This window comes from Netta rufina (genome assembly GCF_964035555.1).
Source record: "Netta rufina genome assembly, chromosome: Z".
In the NCBI taxonomy this organism is placed as follows: domain Eukaryota; kingdom Metazoa; phylum Chordata; class Aves; order Anseriformes; family Anatidae; genus Netta; species Netta rufina.
In genome coordinates this window covers 9,981,042-9,998,554 of record NC_140126.1, presented here as the reverse complement: position 1 = coordinate 9,998,554, position 17,513 = coordinate 9,981,042, and the positions used below count along the sequence as shown (strand labels likewise).

Sequence of the window (17,513 nt, the reverse complement as noted above, 5' to 3'; positions counted from 1 at the left end):
TCTGACCACAGCGGATGGAGGCAGAGGGTGTCAGAGCCTTTTTCCTCCCTGTGCGTGTCCCGTGCTGGCAGTAACACCTAGCCGCTTCTGCCTGCGGCAGAGGAATAGGCTGGTGCCGTGCACAGCCCTTGCCCTTTCCCTCTCACTGATTTCTTCTGCATAGTAGCACTTCATGTGCATTTATCTCTGCTTGCTCTTCACTGTGCTTCTCACTGGCTGCATGGAGTGTGACCACAGAAAACCAGGTAATTCGAGCAGTACCCTTAATGCATGCAGGAGCTTCACAACTGGAAAGGACTAGGGCCAGTAAAGAGATGTTGTACCAAACACATTCACTCCCCTCGCGTTGCTATTCAGCCAAGAGGCACCAAAGCTCTCATGACAAGCAGGAGCAAAGTCTGAGCAGCTGCAGTGACCTGAAGGAGCATCTACCCCTGCAAAGCACCTGCCTGGCCCCACTGCTTTGCAAACGCAGGGGCCAGCTCTACAGCCACCATGCTGCACTTGGCAGGTGTTCTGGATGCAGTTTCAAATATTGACTGGATGAGGCTGAAGGAAGTACTACATAATGCCAGAAAATGTTTTGGATTGTTGACAGAAAATTGCCAGACTTAATGGAAATCCAGCATCCAGCTTGCTAGAGCAGACACAGGCGCACAATGACAGAGCAGTTTTCATATCATTTGCAGTACTTACTGTTGAGGCAGTAACTTCCACACTCTGCAGCGAGTCAGCACAAAACAAAACAAGAATGTTCTGGTTTTATTTTCTATAACATAAGCATCTCCCTTCCACCGACCATCTAGTGGCATGCCCACTTTTCCACAAACATGTGAACCCCACTTCCCTTTTCTATAGGCAGGTGTAATCAATTACTAAAATAGCACTCAATAGTTTTACCCCAACTACATCTATATATATATGCCTGCTTAAAACACACGAAGGTGCAGCCAGGTAGGACCTGCACTAAACCTTTCTGCTGTTTACAAGTGCTAGTGACTTACCATGGCTTATGAACAGATCAGCTGTACCCAGAGGAAAGCAATGATTTGCCATTCCACTCTATGTTACAATTAAGTACAACTACTTTTTTTTAAACACTCATCACAGCTTGGAAAGGAGACATAAAACACAGCAATGCCAGCAGAAACTGATGAAATCCTCAGCCAATGATCCATTATGGTGTAAATGGATAGCTCGTATCACATACCAGAATCTTTAGGTTGAATTTTTGTAAGTGCATGCATAATTTTGGAGAAAGAGGCATAGTCCCACACAAGCACTTTGTTTTTTTCAGTGCCTGGGGTTACAGCCTCCCACCAGCAAGCAGGATGGAGGCTGCACCTCCAGCCTCTCCCAAACCAGCTGAGTGCACCAGCCAAGCCCTGTGCCAAAGGCCAAAGTAGCAGCATCCCTACACATGAATCCTGCTTTAGCTGTGTCTACACACTACTGACAAGATACAGGTAATGATTATTTTGAGAAATCTGTTCTGGGCTCATCAGGGCTGTCCTGAATGAGGTGCAGAAGGAGATACATCCATACTATCTGCACTTCTGTCAACACTCAAGCTGCAAAACGTTTACTTGCCTCAGTCCGCCCTAGAGACCTGGGTATGCTGTCTCAAAGCAGGAGCACAGCACCCTGCAAAATCACAATTCCTCCCCACTGAGAAGTCAGGATAAATGACATTCCTCCTGCTAATACTTAGACCACAATAACGTAAGCAGAGCAGTTTCTTGCGTTGTTTTTTAATAATATGTTTTTGTTCTAAGACACTGTCTTTTTTTTGGAAGAAAAGGCCAATCTATTCATCATGATTTAAATCAAACCACTATTTTTCACTTTGAAGTTTATGCCTGTGATAAATGAAAGAGTGGGTAAAGACAATAATGTCACTCATCTTTTTTTTTTTTAACGTTTTTGCTATTACATTGCAACAGTTCCTCAGGGTTTTTCAAAATCAAGCCTAACACAGAAGGGAAACATCTCCATCTAGTGGTACAACATATATTCCTTTGTTTAAGGCTTTTCATGCAGTCAAAATACTTTCCTGAGTCTAAGGCTTGAAATATTGCAGTGGTTCTGAATAAAGAAAAACAACATGTGCCTGAGCAGGTTTTTCTCCTTGATGTTCTCTGGTACCAAGATGTCTACGGTACCAAGGTGCAGACAATAAAATTACAGAGCAGTAAGAGTCTACAGAAGGATTAGACCTTGATGTATATGAGACCCAAATTTATTGTTAGCTCTAGGGAGGATAAAATTACAAGGGTTATCAATCCTCATGCTTCAGTACATAAGATAATCACTGGCTGAAGGACGCTGGCAGGAATTCCCCTTTTGTAACGCACTGCGTAACCAGGGAGGTATATGAAGCGTGCAGTACTGTCCACTGTGAGCAACCTGATAGTGGGCTGCTATCTGTGGATCACTGCTCTGTGCTGGGAAAACAGTTATGATGTTCGTAAATAACAAAGCAAATTCTTGCCTGGGTAGGTGGACCATGCATGGATGCAAAGGGAGCTCTGACCTCCAGGGTTTCTATTTCAAGGAACGTGTACAACAGTTGCAGTTGCTAAACGTCTGCTATTTCTGCAAAGAACTCTGGATTGAGATGTGGGTATTGTTACCTTTCTGGCAATGCAGCCCATCGAAGCCCAGGGGACAGTCACATTCATAGCTGTCCTTCTTGGGAACGCAGCTGCCTCCATTTGCACATGGTGAGCTCACACAGGGGTGGGCTGCATTCACTAGGTTGACTCCAAAAGTGAAATCATGTGCCACATCAATTGTCCGGTCATTCAAGATAATCTGGGTGTTAAAAAGAAAGATACAAAGATATAAAACGCATGCTAAAGCCTTCCAGGCTATCTGTATTGCTCTGCTAGTCAGAAGACTTCTTTATGAGACTTCAGAGAAAGTTAACACTAGAAATTTGGCCCACAATCTGTTCCTTGGGGTCAGAATGTTTTTGAGGCACGGGTCCAACACATTCACCCTGACCCATTTGTGATGAAATTTCTTTTGTGTTTTGTGACACAGAACTAGGCAACCCTATATGGAGAGAAGTGGTGTGGGATTTACCGGTCTGGTCTCTGAACACTAAGCCGTGATCTAGGACTGTAAAATCAGATGAGCACTGCTGAGAAAAAGCGTTTCTGAGATCAGGAAAACCCCCAGGAGACCAGTGTTGACAACACAAATACTATGCAGAACAGCTTGTTTTTCACGCTCTTTATTGCTTTCTAGTACCTCATTTTGCCGGAAAGAAGCTAGAGTTAAGAATGGATGAAAAACATAATTAACGACTTCACAAAACTGTCTGTGCACAAACCAAAGAGAATTGTTAGATGTTGGGATTTCTCCAGTGTGTCGGCAACATATGTTCTCCAATAAAACTGACATTTGTAAAATCTCAGCCAAGATTCAAAATCTCAGCACAGAAATTACATCTGTGTGTGTAGCTTCTGATCTCAGCTACATCAAAATAAGAAGCCCATTTTCACAAATAAATAGATTTTAAAGGCAGAAGTGAAAATTATAACAGTTGCTTACCCTGGCTCCCACATAACTCAGATAATGTACCTTAGGGAGGTTTATGTGGGGAGGGAAGATTGCAAGGAGAGCCTATACTCTGTTTCAGACAGCGTTAAGCAACTTCAACAGTAGAAAAACATCCAGTCCTGTCACAAACATGGATCAGTGAAGAGCTCATTACCTTTCCAGCTTCTATCTAATTTCCAGCTACATTGTGCCACTAGTTAACAAGCCCCCACTTATAAAAATGCTTGTTTCTTCACTTAAACTATTTTCAGCCTCCAGCCATTGTTTCACATTCTGCCTTTTTTTTGCATAGTTTCAGAGAAATCCCATCCTCATGTAGAAATTAGCAAGCCACAACAAAGTCACTTCTTACCCTTATCTGAGTTGCCTAAATAGATTGAGATCATAGGTCTCCTAAGACCTAAGATTGAGATCTTTCTATACTTGGCACGTTTTCCAGGACTTAGTGATGTTTACAGCTTTATTTCTATAACATCCTCCAATATCCTGCTGTGTTTGAACACAGCAGTCAACTAAGAGTCTTGCAGTACCTGAGAGGCAGGCAGTGCTCCCCCTGACATCCCATCCGCGTTCTTAACTATACCAAAAAAAAATATGAGTGCATGCTCGGCATTTCCAAATCCTTATCAGTGCCTCTGTATTTTAGGGTACAGTCCCATATCATGTAAGTGTGACCTAAGTTCTTTGTTCCCAGGCTTCCTACCCTATCTCGCTCTCCAAGCTGCATACTGTTTATTCAAGCCCATCATTCCAAATACATTCATGTCACTGACCTGTTTCTACCGCTATTACAGACTCCTCCGATTTTCATGTTTTCTGTTAGATAACTTACAAAGATACTGAAAAAGGTGGACCAAGTGATGAAAACAATTACACTAAATTGCAATTACATCTCTGTCTTGATCAATTAGATTCACTACTAGTGCTTTTTATTTCTTAATTATATCTCATACAAGAATTTCTCATTTTAAACACTGAAGATTTTGGCCAAGCTTTGAGCTTTATCCAGATTATTTTTGGTATGCTAAATCTAGGGAGAGCACTTGTTAATTCAACTTGAGCTCTCTTTTGACTACTTATTCAGAATATTTTACAAATTTATGTATTTTTTTCTTTCAAAAATGATTACACTTAGGTAAAGCTGACTGTACTGGAACATAGTCCCTAGAGTCTGCCAACAATGAAAAAGATCTTCCCCATTCGTGCACTCCACATAAAAGAGTAAGAGGGGAAGGTGGAGAGGAGAGCTGCTCTTGGGTGGCATAAAAATATTCTAGCTGGACTGGAAGCCACTTTAATTTGCACCTTCTTTTCTGCTCATTATTGTACTTATAGCTACCTCAGTGTGTATACCTTTAAGTATTTGAACATCTCTTCTGTTCATTTATTCATATATTGTGTTAAAGGGCACTCCAAGGGCTCTAATCTTGACATAGTATTAGGCATCTCTCTCTACTTGCTTCTGTATGGCTTTAACTCATTCATTAGTACAGAACAGAAATTAATAGGGAGAATAGCAGCAGTAACACTTGCTGGCTATTAAAGTTTGACAGACCTTTCATTGCAAATATGTGTTTAAGCACTTTGTGGAGGGCTCCTGAGATGAATTCTTGGATTATTTTGAATATTATCAGTGCTATAAGGGCAGGTTTTCACCTAAAGTGTCCACTGGATAGGATATACAATGAGATAAAAAGAAACACATTCAACATGCTACTCTGGGCACACACCTTTTGGATGCTCCCACTGAAGGGCCTGAGGATCCCTGAGTTCTTCTTCACTGCATCGTAACTGGGGACTCCGCCAATAAATATCTCAGAGCTGCACTTAATCTGTGTGAAAGCCCCCTGCAAGAAACATAGCAATAATGTTTTATTAGAGTAGCTGGAACCTAGTTTGTATCTTCAGACTGGCTTAAATTAGATATTATAGCTTACTTCGATGCCTTGTTACTTCCGTTAATTGCATTTCTTTTTTTCTTTTGCAGTTTTCTCAAGAAATCACAGGACACTCTACTGCATGTGCTTTACCCTTAGCTAAGCTAGCTGCAAAAACCCAAGTATTTCAGAATGGGAAAACTGAAGGAATAGAGGAAGGAGAGTTCTGAAACAATACTAAGTTTCTTCTCTCCTTACTCACTAGTCAATTCTCATTCTGATTGCTGTCTGCACACCTAACTATTTGCAGAGTTGAGGTACATGGATGGAAATCCAGGACTCAAATGAGATTCATGAAGTTAAAATCAAATCAAGGTCCATGCAACCGAGACTCGTTTAATGTTTCCAACATCTGAAAAGCAAATCCACAGGAAGATAAAGGCTAAATGGAAGAAACATTAGTTACTAGAAGCAGCTGCTCAGGATCTGATGGGTCTACTCAGCTTCATGGTACGAATGGAAAGTAGTTTAATATCTAAAGACAGGATAACTGTTCAATCCCAGATTTAATTTAATTGTTGACAGCTCCCAGCCAACCTTCTTTTGCAGCTGCACTGCAGCACTTACAGAAGAAAAACATGCCCTTACCTTTACCCACCTACATAGAGGCATCTCTACTGCTCTGCTTGAATATTTGCCACTCAACCTGCTCCTTGACCAAAAACGGGCATTTCATTTAATTTAAATTTTTAAAGGAAAGTCTTTCCTTTAAATAGTTTCCCAGTTCAGGGGAAAATAAATAAATAAATGACTAAATAAATAAAATAAATAAATAAATAAATAAATAAATAAATAAATAAATATAAAGAAGAACTAAAAAAAAAAAAAAAAAAAAGAAAGAAAGAAAGAAAGAAAGAAAGAAAGAAAGAAAGGGAGATTCTTCTGCTAAAGGAATTTGGAGTTTCTTTTTCTGACCAGACTTTACATTATGAAAGAATAAAAGATATTTTCTAAGAAGTTCTAGTCTGAGGTTGTTGGGATAAAAAAATAAATATATTTCTATATGCACAATTGAGTGCATCTGCTTTGAGTGAAACACCGTGTCTGGGTTCTTGCAAGCAGCATTTCATCTTATTAAAACTCTCTATGAACTCTACGTTAGGGAAGAATAAAATGCAAGTCATCAACTATTTCAGCAGTCCAACCCTTACTCTACCCTGAAAACTACTTTTGCAAGGACAAGACAAGGAAATAATTTTCTTTTGGCTTATCTATCCAGCATAACGTTCAGAGAAAAGTAAAAACAGGACTTTGTGCACATAATTTTCTGTTTCATCCTTCTCCAGATAAGCATTTCATGGTGCACAGCTTGTGCAACAAACTCATCCAGAAACAGTAAGTACCAAGAAAAGAATCTCAAGAACATGTATGAACATCCAAAAATGTGAGTTCAGCTACATAGTAACAGAAGGTGAGGCCACAATTTCAGCTGATTTTATAGGATCCCTGTCCTAAGAGGGAAGACATCATGTGTAAATTTCCCTCTTTGGGCTTAAGAAAATACTGCCCTGACACATGTGCTTTTTGGAGCTCTTAAGGGCAACCTGTGCAGCTTACCATGCATTCATTTTATAAACTAACAGCTGTATTCATATATATACTTACATATATATTAATGCTATACACTCACCTCTGCCATCCCTTCCACTGGCTTTTGTTTGTCCACTTGTAGTATACCGTTCTTCGCTGTACGAGACACTCGCAGCTCATGCCATTGACCCAGGCTGACAGGTTCTTCACTCCTATTTTAAGGGGAAGAAGAATTTTAAGTGTTTTACACTTCTGTCTTGCTGATATTTTCAGATTTCACTGCCATGTTAATAGGTCAGTTTCTCTTGGAGTGACTTTCTAGAAAACCCAAGAACAAAAACAACAAAAAATCCACTGAGTTTCTTTACTTACAAGGAAGCAATATACAGCCTGAGCCCTGCCAGAAAATGAAAATAAGATCATGTTACTACACTGAACAATAAACACTCTAGTTTGTTTATAAAGGAAATATTTCAATAATCAGAATGCACTTCATCTACCTCTGAGCTACTTTTTCTGCTCAGTCATTTATAAGGCATAAAGGCAAATCTTTGGATCAGCTATACATCCTCATTTCACAATGCCATAAGCCCACAGAAAAAATTTCCCACTTAATGGTCAGTTGAGCCCCACATTCTCCACCTTCTTTTAAAACAGAAGTACTTTGTGATGGCTTACCAGCTCTAATTATGCAGCCTGTTACAGTGACATCTACATGCATACACACATGGCCTGGCTGCCATACATTAAGGGGAAGTAACTAAAATATGATCCTAATGATGTGATGAGATGCTGAATAGGAACAATAATACCCATTTGTGTAAAGCATTCACGAGCCTCAATGGAAGCCTTTGAAGACTGTTCTTACTATCCTTATTAGCTCAGTACTAATATGAATAGCAGCATAACTGGTGGGCAAAAATGCATCTCCCTTTAGCAGTTATACAGATCCTTGCATATTATTTTCAAGTGTGCATTATTTATTACACCAGTTAAAACATTTACATCTAAATGTTTTACATCTCCAGCCACGGTCGCCAGTGTGGCTACTCAGACAGAGGGCTCGGGGAAACACGCAGCCGTCCAGGTCCTGGGCTGCAGAGTGTGCCCCAGCCTTCTGTCGGTCTCCAACAGCAGTGGTGGGTATGCCTGTGGGAGGTGTGCCCAGGTTGAAGAACTGCTTAACCAGGTAGCGGAGCTCCGGGAGGAGGTGAACAGGCTCAGGAGCATCAGGGAATCAGAGAGGGAAATTGACTGGTGGAGGTGCGCTCTACCCTCTCTGAGGCAGGCTCACGAGACTGCCACGGCACAGGCGTCTCCTGTTACGCAGAAGACGGAGGTTTCCTCCTCCTGCCAGGCAGCGGGAGGAGACCTAGATCAAGGGGGGGAATGGAGGCAGGTGCCTATTTGAGGTGGTAGGCGAGCCCTCTCTCTGCCCACCTCACCTTCTCATCTACCCTTAAATAATCGATATGAAGGACTAGAGCAAGACAATCTAAATGACAAAGTAGACAAAAACCCATCCCAGTTGGAGGGGGCGCCTAAGACAATGTGACCTACATGTCGCATTGCCACATCATCCTTCAAAAAAGAAAGAAGGGCTATTGTTATGGGGGGCTCCCTCCTGAAAGGGACAGAGGGACCGATATGCCGACCGGACCCAACCCACAGAGAAGTCTGTTGCCTCCCTGGGGCTCGGGTGAGAGACTTTGCCAAGAAAGTCAAGCGCCTGGTACGGCCCACTGACTACTACCCGCTACTGGTCTTTCAGGCTGGTAGCGATGAAGTAGCAACGAGAAGTCCGAAGGCGATCAAAAGAAACTTTAGGGATTTGGGGCGACTACTTAGAGGACCAGGGGCGCAGGTGGTGTTTGCCTCTGTCCTTCCGATAGGGGGGATCGAAGCTGAACGACGTGCTGTTCACATAAACTCGTGGCTTCGAGACTGGTGTGACCGGCAGAATTTCGGTTTCTTTGATCACGGGAAGGTCTACGCTACACCGGGCCTGATGGCACCGGATGGGATGCGCCTCTCTCGGAGAGGGGTAAGGATCTTTGGTCAGGAGTTGGCAGGGCTGATAGATAGGGCTTTAAACTAGAGTTGAAGGGGGAAGGGGCTAAAACCAGGCACACCGGTGAAGACCTAAGGGATGGTACGCTAGAATCAGAGGGGCTGTGTGCCAGTGAGGTCCTTCGGTCAGATCCACAAGGTGCTGAGTGTAAGGAGGCGCACTTGAAATGCTTTTACACAAACGCACGCAGTATGAGGAATAAAATAGATGAGCTACAAGTCCTGGCCCAGTCCCGCAACTACGACATCATCGGCATAAGCGAAACCTGGTGGGATGAGTCCTGTGACTGGGGTGTTGCGATAGATGGTTACAGGCTCTTCAGGAGGGACAGGCAGGGTAGGCAAGGTGGTGGGGTGGCGATGTATGTGAAGCAGGGGCTGGACTGTGTGGAACTTCAGGTCAGCGATGGCAAAGTTGAGAGCCTCTGGGTAAGGATCAAGGGACGAACGAATAAAGGGGATGTCGTTGTGGGAGTCTATTACAGACCGCCTGGCCAGGACGATAGCGCTGATAAATTATTCTTTACAGAACTAAGAGAGGCCTCGAGATTAACTCCCCTTGTCCTTATGGGGGACTTCAACTTGCCGGACGTTAACTGGGAGTGCCACACGGCTAACACGAGCAAGTCCAAGAGGTTCATGAAGCACCTAGATGATAACTTCTTGGTGCAGGTGCTAACGGAGCCAACTAGGAAAGGTGCCCTCCTAGACCTGTTGCTAGAAAACAGAGAGGGTCTGGTGGGAGATGTGGTGATTGGTGGCCGCCTCGGTCATAGCGACCATGAAGTGGTTGAGTTCAAAATTTATGGTGACAGAAGGAAAAGTGCCACCAAAACCTCATCCCTAGATATGGGGAACGCGGACTTCAGGCTGCTCAGGGAACTAGTCAGCAAGGTCCCCTGGGAAACTGCTCTTGAAGGCCTCGATGTCCACCAGTGCTGGTCACTCTTTAAGCGATGCCTCCTAGAAGCACAAGATCAGGCAATTCCAAAATATCGCAAGTCAGGCAGGCGGGGAAGGAGGCCGGCGTGGCTGACCAGGAACGTTCTAATGGAGATTAGGCGGAAACAGAGAGTGTTTTGCTACTGGAAGGAGGGCCAGGTGTCATGGAAAGAATACAGGGATGCTGTTCGTGTTTGTAGGGAGAAAGTTCGTGTGGCCAAAGCACACCTAGAGTTGAAGCTGGCTGTGTCTGTGAGAGAAAATAAAAAGGGTTTTTTTAGATATGTAAATGGAAAAAGGAGAACTAAAGAATACATAGGGCCGCTCCTTGATAGGGAAGGTCTCCTCACAGACGATGACATAGGCAAAACAGAGACGCTTAACGCCTTCTTTGCCTCTGTCTTCAATGCCAATGATGGGCTTCGGGACCCAGGGTGCCCTGAGCTGGAGGACCAGGACGGTGGGGATGACAAACTCCCAACTGACCCTGAACGTGTGCGGGATTTGCTACTCCACCTGGATCCCTACAAGTCCATGGGTCTGGATGGGATTCATCCCCGGGTGCTGAAAGAGCTGGCGGACGTCATCGCGGAACCTCTTTCAATTATTTCTCAACGATCCTGGGAATTTGGAGAGGTCCCGGTAGACTGGAAGCTGGCAAATGTTGTGCCAATTTTCAACAAGGGTCAGAAAGAAGACCCTAGCAATTACAGGCCTGTCAGTCTCACGTCAGTGCCTGGTAAAATCATGGAGAAGTTGGTTCTCGGACTTATTGAGGCGCACCTGGGGGACAAAGCAGTCATTGGTCCCAGCCAGCATGGGTTTGTGAAGGGTAGGTCCTGCCTAACTAACCTGATTTCCTTTTATGATAAGATCACCCGTATGGTGGACCAAGGGAAACCAGCTGATGTGATTTTTTTGGACTTCAGCAAGGCTTTTGACACGGTTTCCCATAGGATCCTACTGGACAAAATGTCCACCATACAGCTAAATAAAAACATCATACGATGGGTGAGCAATTGGCTAACGGGCAGGGCCCAAAGGGTTATGGTAAATGGGGCTGCGTCAGGCTGGCGGGCGGTCACCAGTGGGGTCCCTCAAGGCTCCATTTTAGGGCCGGTACTTTTCAATATTTTTATAAACGATCTGGATGTAGGAATAGAAGGTATTTTGAGCAAGTTTGCTGATGACACCAAACTTGGAGGAGTTGTGGACTCAAATGAGGGCGTAAAGGCCTTACAGAGGGATCTGGACAGGTTGGAGAGCTGGGCAATCACCAACCGCATGAAGTTCAATAAGAGCAAGTGCCGGGTCCTGCACCTGGGACGGGGAAACCCTGGCTGCATGTACAGACTGGGCGATGAGACGCTGGAGAGCAGCCTAGAAGAGAGGGATCTGGGGGTCGTAGTAGACAGCAAGTTGAATATGAGCCAGCAATGTGCCCTGGCAGCCAGGAGGGCCAATCGTGTCCTGGGGTGCATCAAGCACGGCATCGCTAGTAGGTCAAGGGAGGTGATTGTCCCGCTCTACTCTGCACTGGTGCGACCTCACCTCGAGTACTGTGTGCAGTTCTGGGCACCACAGTATAAAAAGGACATGAAACTGTTGGAGAGTGTCCAGAGGCGGGCTACGAAGATGGTGAAAGGCCTTGAGGGGAAGATGTACGAGGAACGGCTGAGGTCACTGGGCCTGTTCAGCCTGGAGAAGAGGAGGCTGAGGGGAGACCTCATCACAGTCTACAACTTCCTCGTAAGGGGGTGTCGAGAGGCAGGAGACCTTTTCTCCATTAACACTAGTGACAGGACCCGCGGGAACGGGGTTAAGCTGAGGCAGGGGAAATTTAGGCTGGACGTCAGGAGGGGGTTCTTCACAGAGAGGGTGGTTGCACACTGGAACAGGCTCCCCAGGGAAGTGGTCACTGCACCGAGCCTGTCTGAATTTAAGAAGAGATTGGACTGTGCACTTAGGCACATGGTCTGAACTTTTGGGTAGACCTGTGCGGTGTCAAGAGTTGGACTTGATGATCCTTAAGGGTCCCTTCCAACTCAGGATATTCTATGATTCTATGATTCTATTCTAAATGTTATCTTGCAGACTTTCTTCCAGGAGCTATGAAAACTTGTGTTTGATTCACTGGTCAAGCTGGAAAAATCAAAAACAGTGTTATTTGGGACACCTGAAGACTTCCTAGGTTTCTCTCCATGAAAAAAAAATATATATAAAATTGGATTGGGTGAAATAATGTTTTGTATTTTCAGGCTGCCTTAAATGCTAATTTTAAAAGGTGTATCATTTTGAAAATATGAAAATAACAATTTTATCTTTTTATTTTTTTCTGAAAAATGAACTTTAGTTTAAAATTATTTTTATTGTATTTATGTTGATCCTTTAAGTTTTCTCAAAGTCCATTTTCATCTATTCAGAAGACAATGGCAATATTACATTGACAACCTCAATGAAAATATATCACTCACTGAGCAATGTCTTCTCCGGTAGCATTTAAGGTTTAGTTACCTTGAGTAAATCAATAGCTAACAGAACTTGATAACAGAGACACACACACAGACACATAGAGACACACAGACACACACACATGCACCTTGCAAAGTCACTTGAGACTTACAAGCTATTTCTTGGATTCACAGGCCTTTTGAAACTAGTATGAGTTTGGTAGTGCTTGCTGCAGGCCCTGGAACTTCTGTTTTTTCACATACTATGGGGATAATGATTACTTTTTCCCAATCACACTGAACCTTAGGAAATATTCCAGGTGGTGAAGTTCTTGACTCTGCAATGTCTGGCTATGGGAAATCCCAAGAGATGGCAAATTCTCTTTTGACAAATTTTCTCATCTTGGTGAATAGCTCAGTGTCTGCATTCAGCTGTCCACTCAGCAGCCCTGCTCCTCCTGAAGCCTGCTGCACACACCGTGCTTCTTCCAGCCTAGCTCACCTAAGGCAAAAAGCAACCTTCACCAAGGTCAGCTTGCCTGCTGCTACTGTTCATGTACTGAAATGAGCTTACTTCATCCTTAATTACAAAGCCATTATGGCTGCTTTCCAATTATATTCTAATATTTAACAGCCTAGTTGTATGAAAAATAGTCAGGATGACCAGGGCTGTACCTCCACTTAGGCCAAAAGTTTCGGTGTGAAGCATTATGACCAAGATCAAGGCAGACTTTTATGTGGCGATTTCCTAAACAGGCAAGACAAACAGGGAATCTACTTAACTTCTTTAAGCACTGACAGAGCTGATGACAGGGTGCAGGTTGCCCACATTATCCAAAAAAAGGACATGAACTGGAGACAGGGCTATGTGCAAAAAGGTGCAAAGTCCGTGAGGAAGTGAGTGGGTCCAGCAGCTGAGATTTGGTTAATTAAACCAGGAAAAATAGTAACCTGATGTGTGTCAGCCAGGGCAAGTTCACTACAACATTCATAGTGTTCGGGCCAAAAATGTTACTGCCTTGCCTGAAGCTTGAATGCATGCTTTGGGAGCAGGTTGGGAGGGAGAGAGGTGGCAGCCAGTTGGAGGGAGTGATGCTGTGTAAAGGACATAATCAATTCCATTCAAGAGGAACCAGGATCCATGGGTTTTGTTTTACATATATAGGCTCAAAAGGATTGCACTGTGTGTCAGCAGTGTGCCTCCTCAATATTACCTTGCTAAAAACGACCAAAGCAATGGAGCCACTGTAAAATACAATGGTGCACAGGCAACTACAAGCTCAGCATTTCCTCATCTCAGTGCTTGGCCTTGAAATCTGCATAGTATTCACCAAACACATGTACATTTAAGTTTAACAACATTTCTGGGGTGTGGTGCAATCCTGACAACCCTCAAACCTATGCTTGTAACTCTTGCTGCATTTTAAAAGCTCCATACATCGTGTCTGAACTTTAATCCAAGGTGTTCTGCAGCGCTAGAGTATTCTTCAGGGACCAAAAAAAAAAAAAAAGTCTACTTTATGGTTGCCAGTAATAGGAATTAGACAGATGTAATCAGGAAGAGATTGAAGGCTGTTGTAAGAAGAGCCATTTTGGGTTGGAGCAAAGGTCTCTGACATAAGCTATTTCTGATGGTTTTCAGCCAGAGGAAAGAACAGGGCAAGTTTGGAGTGATACTTCCATTGATGTATCCTCCCAGCTTCTGGCAACTTGTCATTTAGCAATTTCCTGAGTCAGAGTCTGCATCCGTACAAATGTGTTTGATCTCTCTCAATGGATCTTTCTTCAAATTTGTCTATTACTTTTTATAAACCTATTTATAGTTCTGGCATATGTAACATACTGTGACAATTAATTTCCACAACTTATTTATGTGCTGTCTGGGAGGAAAAAAAAAGAAGTCTCATTTTTGTTTATATCATTTGTTTTACGGTTTTACTGAGCTCCTTCTGATTTTCACTTAATGAAAAATTGCAGAATAATCATTCCTTATTCTTCTCCATGTCATTCACAATTTATAAATCTTAATCATACTTCCACCAAACTGTTTTCCAAGCTGAAGGGTCCTACTGTGCTTGTGGAATCTGCTTCTCTCCCTTCTCTGGATATCAATGCTATTTTTTTTTTATTTTTTTTTTAATTTTGCTTATTTCTTACAAAATGAGGTGACCAAAACTGCAGGAAGTTTTCGAGACTCTGGATCATGGATTTTTGTAGCGGCATTTTTCTTTATTCCATTCCTAAGAATTCTCTGCACTGTACTTGCAGTTTTGTATTTGTCTCCAAGCAGCTAGGAGTTGCTTGTACAGGGCACCATGATAACTCCAGGATCTTTATCTGACAATACAGCATCACCACAGCTGTGTATTTTTAGGTTTGTACATTATTTTGCATTTGTTCTCTTGAGATTTCATCTCTCAGTTTATAATCTTAATGGGCTTGTTTGCATGAGTCCTCATTCAGTGGAAAATCAAGATATTTCTCCCAATCACAGTATAGCCAAAATTCCTGATGTCCACATGAAACATATGGTATGCAAGATTTGCAGGCAGTGTACACATTTTTCATGAGCTTTACATAGATTATTTCTATATATTAAATCAGCCTGGTCAAATTGGCAGCCTCTTGGACTAAACCCAAGGTACTGAATGCCTCTGTTCAAATCATTGCCTTTTCTGCAGAGCACAGGGAACAATTGTCCAGGGACTAGGCACTCACATACACAGACAGAGAAAAGCTCATCTTGAGGCATCTCTTTGCTCCTGTCCTAGGATTTCATTCTAGGTCAGGATGAATCATTCCCAGGAGATCTGTCTTTGGGAGCCTGGATGACTCATTTAAACCAGGTATTTATCTTTAAGACTGCTAAAGCTAGGCAAATTGGATATTACCCTTAGATCATCTGAAAAACATCACTATGAGGAAAGAGGGGACATGGAGAGTCTTGTGACATGTCCAGTCCAGCACCTACTGCCCAGAACTGAAGAACAGGGAGGATGATGCTCACAAAAGTGCCCTTGTACAATCCTATGGCTAGAAAGTGCATGTGTATAAAATAGTTATGGATCCCTTATCAGCTGTGGGAAAATGTCACAGAGTAATACCATGCAGAAATAAAAACATCTGCAGTAAGATGGTGCCATGACAAGGTAACACTGACAACAATACTTTGACACAAACTGTTGGAGGAAGAAGATCCTGTCGCCTTGACTACAGCGACAGTGTTTCTGTGCCTTCTTACAAGAAACAGGCACTAGAGAGATAGATGGGCTCCCATATATCATTATAGGACATTCCTCTTTCCAGCTTACTCCTTTCCTGGATGTGCACTCTGGCATCCTTGGAAGACAAATACGAGAAATGATGTTTTACCTGATGACAGCCGTTCCTGAACCACAGTCGAATCTGAATTCCACGTAACCAGCCACCATGTTGATGGAGAGGAAGTCCTTGCTGTCTGTGTCGTAGCTATACAAAAGGACACCAGTCTCTAAATCTGGACGAAACGTCATCTCAAACTCCATGAATGAAAGGTAATTCTGTGGTTCCAAGGGCCAGGGTGTGCTAGCAAATGATCTTAAGGATTCGTTGAACTGAGGTATGGCCAAGGTGAGTGCTGGAAATCCAGAATACACAAGCAGGTCACTTGAAGCTCAAAGGTAAGGGAGCAACTAACCTACCAACCAATGTCAATTCCCTCGCTTTTGTACTTTAAGGTAACACTAAGGAAAACAACCAAGGAATTTCATCATTTAAATTAGAAATATTTTTAATTGTAACCTACATCATTTATCTCCTTAATCCCTCTTTTTTCCAAGGTTGTCCATGTATTAAAAAACTTTCTCGTTTTCTGTAACCACTACTCTGGAGTGATTTGCTGCAGTGTTTTTCAAGGTAGCAAGCATGCTACAGTGGGTTGTGTCATGAAAAGCAATGTTCATGGTGTGTATTTGACAATTTCTTTGTATCTCTACAATTTCAACATGAAATTGATAATTTACCCTTTATACTTTAAAATAAACTGCTGACACTTGTTTAGAGGAAAAGTTTTAGTTTATTTTTTTTTAATGTTGAAGTGCAGCTGCGGAGTATGTTAGTGTTACTTCTGAAAAGTGAGTTTCGGAAGCTTAATTATAATTAACCGAAATAAGAAATAAGTTTGAGAATCACTGATGGTATAGGAGCTGGATGTAGCCCCAAACTGATTGGTGAGATATGGTTTCACCATGTGATTTCAATAAGGTGAAATAAGTACTTGTCTTCTGTCAGTATAATAGCATAAGACCTTCTTGGATGCCACTATTTGGAACACACACCGAAAGCTAAAAAGCATAAAAAGAAATATAAGGAATCCAGCACTCTCTTACCTTCTTCACAATGGTGACCTTTAAACCCAAGAGGGCAAAGGCAAATGTACGAATCTGCTTTGCTTGCAGTGCAGGTACCACTGTTGATGCAGGATGCCTCGTCACAGATTCCGTTGCTGCACTCACCTAAACACAGTGCCACATCGATTTATTAGAGGACTTTGTCAAAGAAGATGGATTTGGCTTTTGATCATTGCAAGTAACCAATGAAATTTGCTTTCCTAGCTAGGTTCTTTCCCCGCATGTCAGACCATGCACAGTTCAGACAAAGGAGGTTGCTTTTAAGCACTGGCTTTGTACCAGACAAGGAAAAAAACATTTAAAATAGGAGAAATTAGCCCTCACTAACAAACCATGACAGTCATATCTTCCAAACATTATTTTTCTTCTTCCCTCATTCCTATCTTTATTTTCTCTTAAACATAAATTGAAAACTCTCTGGATTGTTTAGATGTGCTGTGGCTTGTTTTATTTCAGTTACCGTAAGTGCTTCTTTATTCGCTGTAAATTCCTGCCTTGGTAGGCTTGGGAGGTGTTAATCAGCAGCAGCTAATCTTATTAACTAAAATGAGGTTGTGAGCCCTCCTCTCTGCACTACAAGGAATCCATATCATCAGCATATGAGCTTCTTAATAAGTATTCCTACTGTT

At 42.7% G+C, this 17,513-nt stretch overlaps 1 protein-coding gene across 1 annotated transcript in view; it reads right to left on the bottom strand.

Annotated features, from left to right (window-relative positions):
• EGFLAM (EGF like, fibronectin type III and laminin G domains) overlaps positions 1-17,513 on the bottom strand; it is an 80,502-nt gene that overhangs the window by 6,962 nt on the left and 56,027 nt on the right. Inside the window, exons 14-18 of the mRNA XM_084305271.1 lie at positions 16,864-16,989; positions 15,869-16,112; positions 7,135-7,246; positions 5,298-5,414; positions 2,634-2,814 (exon numbers count right to left, since the gene is read on the bottom strand). Of these exons, the coding sequence (XP_084161397.1) occupies positions 2,634-2,814; positions 5,298-5,414; positions 7,135-7,246; positions 15,869-16,112; positions 16,864-16,989 (780 nt within the window). The remainder of the gene's footprint in view (positions 1-2,633; positions 2,815-5,297; positions 5,415-7,134; positions 7,247-15,868; positions 16,113-16,863; positions 16,990-17,513) is intronic.